Here is a 9,946-nt window from a genome sequence, read left to right as displayed (position 1 = left end):
TTTTATGTTGTTTTAAAATATGCTCTTATGCAATATGTGCGGCTGTACAGTGGCTGGACAACGGCTGAACAACAGCCGCGCGGCCGCTGGCCGGTTTTGGACCATGAATTTGGACCATCTATTGGAGTTGCTTTTTTGAACCATGAATTTGGACCATCTGTTGGAGTTGGCCTTTTTTCGGAGCTCCAAAACGCATTTTTTGGCAGTCCAAAATTTACATCTCCGGTTTTGGCCCGTCAAAATTTGCACCATCTATTGGAGATGCTCTAATAAGGCCATGAGAAAGACATGAAGACAGCAACATAGTACTAAGGTGACTTCCAAGAAAGACATGAAAGTCAAACTATAATATTTTGCTCATACACATTATGTGTAATTTAGACATATCTATTCAACTCCAAAAAGAATAGTGATGAACACCGATGTTGTCATAATTCTAATCACAACAAATATTTGTTGGTTATACAAGAAAAAGCAAGCAAATATAACATGGTTCTTTATAAAACTTAGAACTATTGCTTCCAAAGATGGCACCCTTGGTATGAGAATCAATCTGAAGCTGCCTTCGAGTAAACTACGATGACAAGGGGCTTTCAACCAAGAACCAGAATTTGGTTGACTACCCACAAAAGTCAGAACTGTTCTTTGCAACTTTATAAAAAGCTAAATTTAATCCAAAAAAAAATTATGAAGAGAGGTTAGTAAGTAAAACTAAGTCATGACTATTTGATTGAAGGGAGAAAATGATTGTTTTTTATTCCAAAGATAAATACCCAAGTATAATAAGCAGTAGCATTGTGCAAGCATCGACAGCAATACAAATAGTAGTAGCCTCTCAATCCCTCATTATCCCTCTACAATAGTGCAAAGTAGTAATATATGAACTAACTGGTTGCCTTCTAATATGAGAAGTCGAACCGGTGGCGGAACACACATATCCTAATCTACAATAAAAACATCTACTTTTAATCTTATTGCTCTTTAGCAAGTATTTTTTACTAAGCCAATTAAAGCATGTCTCTTAGTCCAAACTTCAGATAGGCATTCCATAAAGGAAGCACTTCATCAGGATCTTTCCTGTCACGTCACATCATAGAACACTCCCTGCAGAAATGTAAGAAATATACACAATGAACATCAAATAGTTGAATAGGAAGACACCAGAAACCTCAGAACAGACAGGTAAAATTTGATGGTACACAAATTCCCTTTAGAAGACATAAGAAGGTTTACACTCTCAACAACGTCCAAGAAAACCTAACATGTGAGAACTTATTAGTTATTAATGTTACTTCACTTTCTAAATGAAAGTAAAAATGAGATGCCATTTAAGGACAACAAAAAAACGAAAACAGAGGAAAGAATGTTGGTACATGTACAATATGTATTAGAACTCAAATGCATTTTAAAATGTATGTAGGATAATGGCATTGCTCTGATAGAAACATATGACCATTATAAAAGTTGGTGCTATGCTTTTTCTCGGATACATCTGAAGCCTCCCTACAATTTAATTCAAATACCTCATTCTTCTTGTACACAGAGGCACCATTGCATTTAAAGGTTACCATGTGATGCGGGCAAATGATTTAGTTAACAATAACACAGACCTGATCACTACCTTGTTTATATACTTGCAATTAGTTGTAGCCACTTCGACAACTGAAGTCTTGTGCTCCCCAAATGAAGGAAGTATAACACTTCCAGCAATCTCTGAATGTCTGAACACCAAAAAATCAGCTCCTGCAATCAAAATTCTGAAACTTTAATAATTGATCGCCGCCAAATTCTACACATTGATCCATGGATACTACAAGTGAGATCTAATTTAACACATTGGTCGATGAATACTAAAAAAGGGGATCTGATTTAACTTTCATACACTTAGCTGTGCTTAGGATGAGGTCAGTTGAGCAGGAGAATGCGAGCATGGAGGGTGTGTCATGATCATTGAATTTGCAAAGGAAGTAGTCAATAAACGAGCAAGCAGTAACAGCTTGCATCCTCCATTTCAAAGTGCTGAGCACCAAAAGCTCCATCATTTTTATTGTCCTTGCTTCAAACGCAGACTTTGCCTCAAATCACCTGTCAAGCAAAAATCGTCGATTAATTGAGATGACAAATCACATGTTCATAAAGTCTGGGTGTGTGACAGATAGTGTATGACTGAAAATCTTGAGCCATTCTGTGGAAACTTGGCCATCCAGATTTAGTTGAGATGACAAGAACATGCATGCACTCACAAAACTGGTATTAGTATTGAAAGGGTCACCTTACCAGAAGATCGACAATATAAGCTTACCAAAATCTACACGTCGATAACCATGTACCGGAGAGACAAATTGCTTACGATATTACAAGCTGATGTGTTTCGATCGTTTGGATGGCGACTTACATCCTTTTAGTGCAGGAGTTGGAAAAAATTCAGCTAGCTAATATCACATCCTCTTAATGTTGTTCTACAAAAGTATAACACTTACATTTTGGTCGAGGCAGTGAGATCCGAAGAGGGGTGGTCACGGCGGACGGGGCGAGGGCACCCTCGAGTCGCCCTCAGGTGAGCGACGCGAGTGGAGGGGGAGTGATCCTTCCGCTGCCTGAAAAATGAATAATCTGAGGCACTTGTTCTTGGTGTAACCTGCAACCAAAACATCCATTCATGCCCATCTTCTCTGAAGTTTGAGGCAGCGATTGCTCTACTACAGCGAATGCGGCAGTAGAAGGTTTGAGCTACTTTTCTTGTCTAAAACCAAAAAGGAATAAGAAATATAATATTTGATCATGGCTGTTGCAATTCCTCTAACAAACTTCCGTGAAGTCCTGCTAGATGGTATAAAATGCAAACTTATTATATTATCACTGTAAACCACTAATGCGAATTCTCGACCTTGTTTCCCTCAAAGAATACTTTTCCACATGAAGTTATTTATAAAGAAGGGAATAACTTACACAGTTCTAAAGTTAAAACTTAAAACTACATAATAATTAATAGCTCAAACTCTTGCACACCTTCAGCCAAATAACTACAGAGATGCAGAGTGGAAGCATGTAGCACTGCTCATACAAACAACTCAATTATAAGTGCACCTGGGTCTGGAACTCTTGCTCAATTGATCTACCAACTTCAGCTTGCTCCTCATCTGCTATTTTCCATATTATAATATCTTCTCTAGCAGCTGTGTTACGTCCATTATCCGACCCTCGATCAACCTGAAGAATGCATCAAACACAGTTATGTGCTGCCTCATTGACTCCAACCTTCTTGAGAGAAGTAGTATACTTGAAACATCATAATAGAGATGAGAACATTACACTTTCATAAATGAAATTGTACACTTTCAAAAACAAATAAGCAACGATCAATTTCTGGATTATACACGGAGTTGTTGCTAGAGGAAATTGTAAAAAGAAAACGGCCTCATCAGGCCCATATGTTTTCAACCTTCAGAGGTGAGCAATTCATGAGAGCATATCTCTCTTTGATTTACAAAATTCTTCTTTTTATAACTGTTGCATCTATCGAATAGTCCAAATGAAGAAAAGCATAATTTCTCTCCAGCCGTTATACACTAACTATGGGGTGCGAGTAGGTCGGAGGTTGTCCATCAGATTGTCCTCAACGCAAGTAAAAGCAACAGGCTTTAAGCCATGTTGTTACTTGTGCAGAGCTGATTTTTTAAATTAAAACACCAAAAGAACGAATAACATAATACTCAGTGGATGGCCCATGATTTAAAAAAAAAAGCAAATCTAACTAAGTTTCATGCATATGAGAAATACGTGCTACAGAATTGTTTAAGAAGGTTGAGATAGCCAACCTTTTCAGGTGAAAATCAATTCCAAGGTTCCCAATTAACAGAATTATACCATTCAATTTTTCCAGGATCTCAGCAAAATAGTTCAAGCCATGGCAGTCACGATGCTCTCTCTCTCTCTCTCTCTGCATTCAGAATAGAAAAATAGACAGTCAGGCAAGTAGCATTATTCAGAATAGAAGCACATAGAAAACAAATAAACAAACACACAAATATTCATGTACAGAATCGATACAAAAACATAGTGTGGTGACATTGAGATGTTACATTTACAATTCTACACATACATTATGCCTGTGCATTGTGTGAAACAGTGACATAGCAGACCATCACCACAAGCCCAATCATATAAATTTCCATGGACAGGGTAGAACCTAGCATGGCAAGATGGCCATGGCGTGGACACAAAGAGCACAAGAGAAAGCTCAGGAGAGGAAGGCGGTGGCTTACCTACACCCGCAGAGTTGGAGAAGAAGTTGCGACATCGCACAACGGAGAATCGAGAGGAGAACGCCCGTGCGTTGCTACGGGCTACACCAATTTTTAAACTACTTGTTACTTCTAAAAACAATAATTTTTTGCCAAGTGGCGACAATTGGAAAAACGCGGTACCTTGAAGTTCTTAGCAACATTATTTACTACAACAATCAGACTTTAATTGTATGAGTTAAACTGATTGCTAAATAACAAAAATTGTCTAATCGAATGATTAACAGACTTCCACCCTTCAATATTTTATCTGCAGCTTAGCATAAAGAATGCTATTATCATTAGTAGTGGCCATAAAACACCAGTACTTTGTAGTAAGGCACCAACAACAGATCCACTATAAATAAGAAAGGATATTCCATCTATGAGTCTATAAACATATCTAGGTGCAGGATATCAACCACCGAAAAACTCTTAGCACATGTCAAACTTATAGTCAAAGACGAGAGCTTCATCTGCAATGTTGTTAGCCACATGTAGTTTAACTCGGGGATTTGTAACTGAAATTGGCTCGGACAAAGACACAAACAACTTCTGTGCACAAAAATAACAAAGAACACCTAGGGAATTCTATAACTATTAACAATAAGTATCACATGTGCGGCGAGCTGACATCCCGGAATTGTGCAAACTCAAGACCATCCGTACGAAATAGAAGTAATCTAGAGAGACATGGACTAAACCTAGGAGCGCACAGCAATAGCGAAGGAATCAGTAAAAAAGACACCAATTAATAAAATCCAAATAGAGGAGAGAAGCAACACATGACCTTGTGTTGGAGGCTCTCCCTAACCAGGAAAGCATGGACTCGGCCAAGTCCGCCTCGCTCGCCATGAACTCTGTCGTCTCCTCCGAGTCAGGGTCCTCCAGCCTGCACCGGCCATAACACCGCAAAGCTACTTAGACGACCAAACCTCAAAGAAAGCAACAGTTGGAGCTGAGATGGGAAAAAAAATACCGTCTTTTGTGAATTTTATGGAGTCATCTTATAAATGTCACATAGAGCTGAGATGGGCTGACTCGAAAAACTGAATTCAACTGAAACATATTCAAGACTGGAACCTCTGTATGAATGGCAGTGGATCATCCTATACAACTGTAGTACCTAAATCGTAGCTGATCTAAACTAAAGAAAAATCAATATTCGGATGAAACTGAATGGAAATCAAAATTGAAGCCTTTGTATGCATATGAATGGATCATCCTATAATGCTGCATTACCCGACTCATGCGTAGAACTGCTGAGGCCTTTTCAAGTAGGTTTCTTTCGTTCCATAGTTTGCAATGTATCCTAGTACTTGTTTTTTTTCTAATTCCTAGTCTACACGGCACCATTGTCAGAATAAATAGATGACATGAGATTGGATTTGTTTATTAGTGCCGGTGCAGCACTTTCGAATAGAACAAGTCAATTTATCCCAAATGAATATTCTACTATATTGAAAGTATATATGAAGAGCATATTGTCATTTAACTTCAATACAAACAATGGAAGAATTCCATGGACCACAGTATCTATTTATATGTAAGACTCAACAAATCAAACAATTAAGGAATCATCTTTTATTCAGGATGCCGTTAATTCCTCAACATATTGGTAGGCCATGTTCTAATGAACCAAGAATAGACTATCATGCCCATCTTCTTTCGTAAATTATACAGTGTATTGTCATGTTGGAATGAACAGATGCATAATATGTTAAAATCAGAATAAAAGCAACACGGCGGTGGGCATACACATGAAAACAATCATAGCTTCCCAATAGATTGGAATTTATCAAGACTAAGGAACACCTGATTCAATAGACCACTGAAGCTATTCTTTACTCGCATCATTTTTCTTCTCAAGTGTTGATCGGAACTGCAGCAACCCTAAAGTATGCCCTGTAGGAGTAGTATCAAAAACTACAACCCTAATATGCAATAAGAGAACAGAAGTCAGACTCTAATGGTTACTGGAACTGAGGAATATCCAATAATAGAAAAGAAGTCAGACTCTAATGGTTACTGGAACTGAGGTGTGAGCTGAAATAAATACATATCACAATTAACCAAAAAAATATGAGAAAGTACAGGAAGTTGTACCAGCTGGAGTACAGAAGAAGACGTAAGGAAACACATGCTTGACATTGCCAATCTCCCATAGCTTCCTCGTTCGGAACATTTATTTAGAGATCTGGACTGAAACAAGCACGCATGAATCAATCTCCTCACTGTGTGGACTCGAACCTGCATGACAGCGTCGAAGAAATTGGTTGTGGAGTTCAATGGTCCACTGGAGGAAAGACTTGGGGTTGATGGTGAGGACGACGCGCACGAGGTCGGACCGCCAGAGTGGCCGGTACACGACTCACATCCAGGGCGAAAACGGATCTGCCGAAACCTTCGCGAACCAGTCAACAGGCGAACTCGATGGGGAAGAAAACATGACGATCTTAGACGTACTCCTGGACATCGGGGGCACGAGGCAGCCACCCCTGCTGCGGCCCTGCTCTCGTTCGCCGCGTCGCCAGAGGAGGAGGCACCGGCGGTGGCGGTGTGAGATCTGGGGATCTCGAGGGGATGGCGGCGCAACGATCTCGAGGGAATCGAGAGCGACGGCGACGCAGCTTACTCGAGGGGATCGAGAGCCGAGGGCGGCGGCGACGGGAGGGGATCGAGAGTGGAGGGCAGGAGAGTCGTGCGTGCGATTGGTTTAGGTTTTTTTTTCGCTGGTTAATTTTCGTTGGTTAATTTTCGGAGGTTTTTTTCCTTCGCTTGTAGATGGGTGCGACGTTAGGTGCGGCCCTGGACTGTGTGGGGGCATCGCGACGTGGTTTTTTTATTTGACGCGGCTAACAGTGAGGTGGGAGCAGGTATCAAAAAACCATGGTAGGTGGGACGAAAATAAATCCGGAACGGAGACTACCATACCAACTAAGACGTTAGAAGTAGAGATTGAATAAACTTTTTTTTAGAAAAAACTCTGCATGGGATGGGGGATGGGGGATGGCGCGCCATCCAACGAATCATACCCCGAGCAAGAATAACCGCCCGTCCTGGCTTCTGCTCTGTATCCTCACTGTTCTCTGGACCCACCCCCACAACGTCTGGCCACTGACAACCCTACCCGGCGGAACTGACCGCCACCCGTCACCGTCCGTCAAGCAGCAACGACGTGACAAATAAACGGCCGCGCCTGCCAGCCGATGACAACCCACCCGTCTCCACTGACACCTGTGCCCCGAAACCACGGGCCCCACAGACTCCCGAGAGAGAAAGCCCCACCACCACGCTGGAGGTGGGCCCGGGGTCACGAGGCGAAGGGATGGATGGATGGATGGCAGTTGGGCTCACCAGGCGCGAGGGGGCGCGCGCCGTCGCGGGCAAGTGGAAACCGCCTCCCCGATAAAACCCTGGCGCCCCTCCCCGCTCTCGCCTCCGCCTCCGCTCCCCTCCGCCCCGCGCACGCGTCACGCATCGCTCTTCAAGAAAGAGTTTCGGCCAACCGCCCCGAGATCCCCATGGATGCCGGCGCCGGCCACGGCGCCTCGCCCGACGACGCCGACGCGGCCTTCTTCTCGCGCCGCCGGTACCGCTGCTGCTGCTTCTCCGCGCCGTGGCAGTCGTCGTCCTCCTCGCACGCCCGCCGCGCGGGGACGACCACGACGGACGAGGAGTGGTGGCACCAGGTGGGGGAAGGGGGCGCAGGGACGGGGGCGGGCGCGGAGCGGCGGCGGTGGTGGCGGCGCGGGGTGGACGCGCTGATGAAGGTGCGCGAGTGGTCGGAGCTGGTGGCCGGCCCGCGCTGGAAGACCTTCATCCGGCGGTTCCGCCGCGGGCACCACCGGCACGGGGGCGGGGCCGGCGCCGGCGGGGGGCGGAAGCTCAACTACGACGCGCTCAGCTACGCGCTCAACTTCGACGAGGGCCACGGCGCCAGCCCGGAGGGCCCCGGCGGCGAGTTCCCGGGGTACCCCGACTTCTCCACCCGCTTCGCCGCGCCGCCGGGCTCCGCCAGGTCCTCCATGGACCTCGGCGGCCGCGACGCGCCCTCGCTGTTCCACCACCCGCTGCCGCAGCAGCCGCACACTCCCCCCGCCGCCGCGCGGGGCTGACGGCGCCGGCCAACCGATTCTTTTCTGCTATAGTGGGGCGGCGGAGGCGATAAGGCGGGACGTCCCTTTCTTCCTGTTGGCCGCTGGTGGCGGTGGATGGTGTCCATAGGCTGGTGGTGGTGGTGGTGCTCCGGCAATTCTTTCATTTTCTTGTCTCGTTCGCCATTGTATAAAATCATACAGCAGTAGAACTCAATTTTGTTGTAATAGTCACAGAATTTGTCCAGAAAGCTCCTCTCGCTTGTATCTATGATCATCATCTCCCATCATCATGTTATGAAACATATATTTGTAGATTCCTGTTATCATCATTAGTGCTGCAGTCGATGATATTACAAATTAACGTGGTATATTTTTTGCATGACACTTCCTACCTTTCATTCATTGCAAAGATATGGTTCGAATTTTAATAATTGCAAAGATATTGCACAGAGAAATACCACTAATATAGATAGTCCAGCAACTTTGGGTGGCGCCTCTGCTAGTTTTCATCATTCCAAAGATATTACAAGCAAGAAATGGCAAGTACTAATAGAGTCCAGCAACTTAATTAAGACCGCAAATCCGCCAGAGCATTGGATGCTCGGAAGATTCGGGGGAGGTCACTCGCATTGCAACCGCGTGTCCCGTCGGTGTCAATTCACTCGCCACCCGTGAGATGATGAGATCAGATTTCGATGTTGCCGACACGGTTCGTGCAATCACATCTGCATAGATGGTTGCATCAATCTGGCACCTCATCATCAAGAATCAAATACGAGTATGCCGCTGCTCCGTTTTTTGTTTTCTGAACTGCATGCTGGGTCTGGACGGAGACCTCCGCTTGTCGTACTGGCGATTACCAAGCCTGTTCGTTCGGCAGCTGGGTTGCGTGCCGTGTTCCTCTGTCTGGTCCAAAACTAGTTGACCCTGGGTTTACTCCTCGTCGTAGATCAACAATTGACACAAGGGTTCGCCAAAAAGAAAAGAAAAATGGCAGTTGATGTACAATTCTTTCTTTAAAATAAAAGGAGTTGACAGACGATTCAGACAACTACGGATCTGAAGAATCGAATTACAGCACAAACGCAATATTCCCGATGTTGATGTTAACATCCAGCCAATCCAGTCACCTTGCTTAATTCCCCAATGGAGTCTTCAGCATCTGAAATGGGGACGATGCTGGTGATTTGAGCGACAACATGCACACTACACTTTTCTTCCACGGGCTACATGTACAATACTCTAGTGACTAAATACATTGTCATTTCAAGTTGAGCATAAGCATCTTCAATAGATGTTCCAAATGTAAAAGTAACTAATTTTTGAATCGTCTAAGGCAAAAAACGCAGCTCCAATAGATGGTTCATATGTAAAAAAAATTGGACCGCGGCCTCCTCGTGATGTAAAATACAATACCTCGCGGTGCAAATTTACATCACGAGATGCATCTGGTCCAAAACCAGCTGCCGCCCGCGAACGCGCAACCGCCACTTCATTTCCTTTCCCGCGCGCCCGCCCGCGACCTCCCGCCCGTCCGCCGCCGCCCCGTCGCCTCCACACCCC

At 44.5% G+C, this 9,946-nt stretch overlaps 1 protein-coding gene and 1 long non-coding RNA gene across 2 annotated transcripts; one reads left to right on the top strand and one right to left on the bottom strand.

Annotated features, from left to right (window-relative positions):
* Positions 1–730: 730 nt before the first annotated feature.
* LOC123167309 (uncharacterized) lies at positions 731–1,874 on the bottom strand. Its single transcript, XR_006483890.1, has 2 exons — positions 1,611–1,874; positions 731–1,104 (listed from the first exon to the last, which is right to left on the bottom strand). It is a non-coding gene; the product is annotated as an uncharacterized lncRNA (long non-coding RNA).
* Positions 1,875–7,602: 5,728 nt separating this feature from the next.
* On the top strand, positions 7,603–8,685 carry LOC123167308 (uncharacterized). Its single transcript, XM_044585158.1, has one exon. It carries the CDS (start codon positions 7,616–7,618, stop codon positions 8,399–8,401), a length of 786 nt encoding a protein of 261 aa, XP_044441093.1. The 5' UTR covers positions 7,603–7,615; the 3' UTR covers positions 8,402–8,685.
* The last annotated feature ends 1,261 nt before the right edge of the window (positions 8,686–9,946 follow it).

Source organism: Triticum aestivum, chromosome 7D, assembly GCF_018294505.1.
Source record: "Triticum aestivum cultivar Chinese Spring chromosome 7D, IWGSC CS RefSeq v2.1, whole genome shotgun sequence".
Taxonomy (NCBI): Eukaryota; Viridiplantae; Streptophyta; class Magnoliopsida; order Poales; family Poaceae; genus Triticum; species Triticum aestivum.
The sequence above is the reverse complement of the archived record's forward strand: the minus strand, read 5'-3'. Positions and strand labels throughout refer to the sequence as shown.

Excerpts from the sequence above, each read along its gene's own strand:
- LOC123167308 (XM_044585158.1), top strand. The coding sequence starts at position 7,616 with ATGGATGGATGGCAGTTGGGCTCACCAGGCGCGAGGGGGCGCGCGCCG.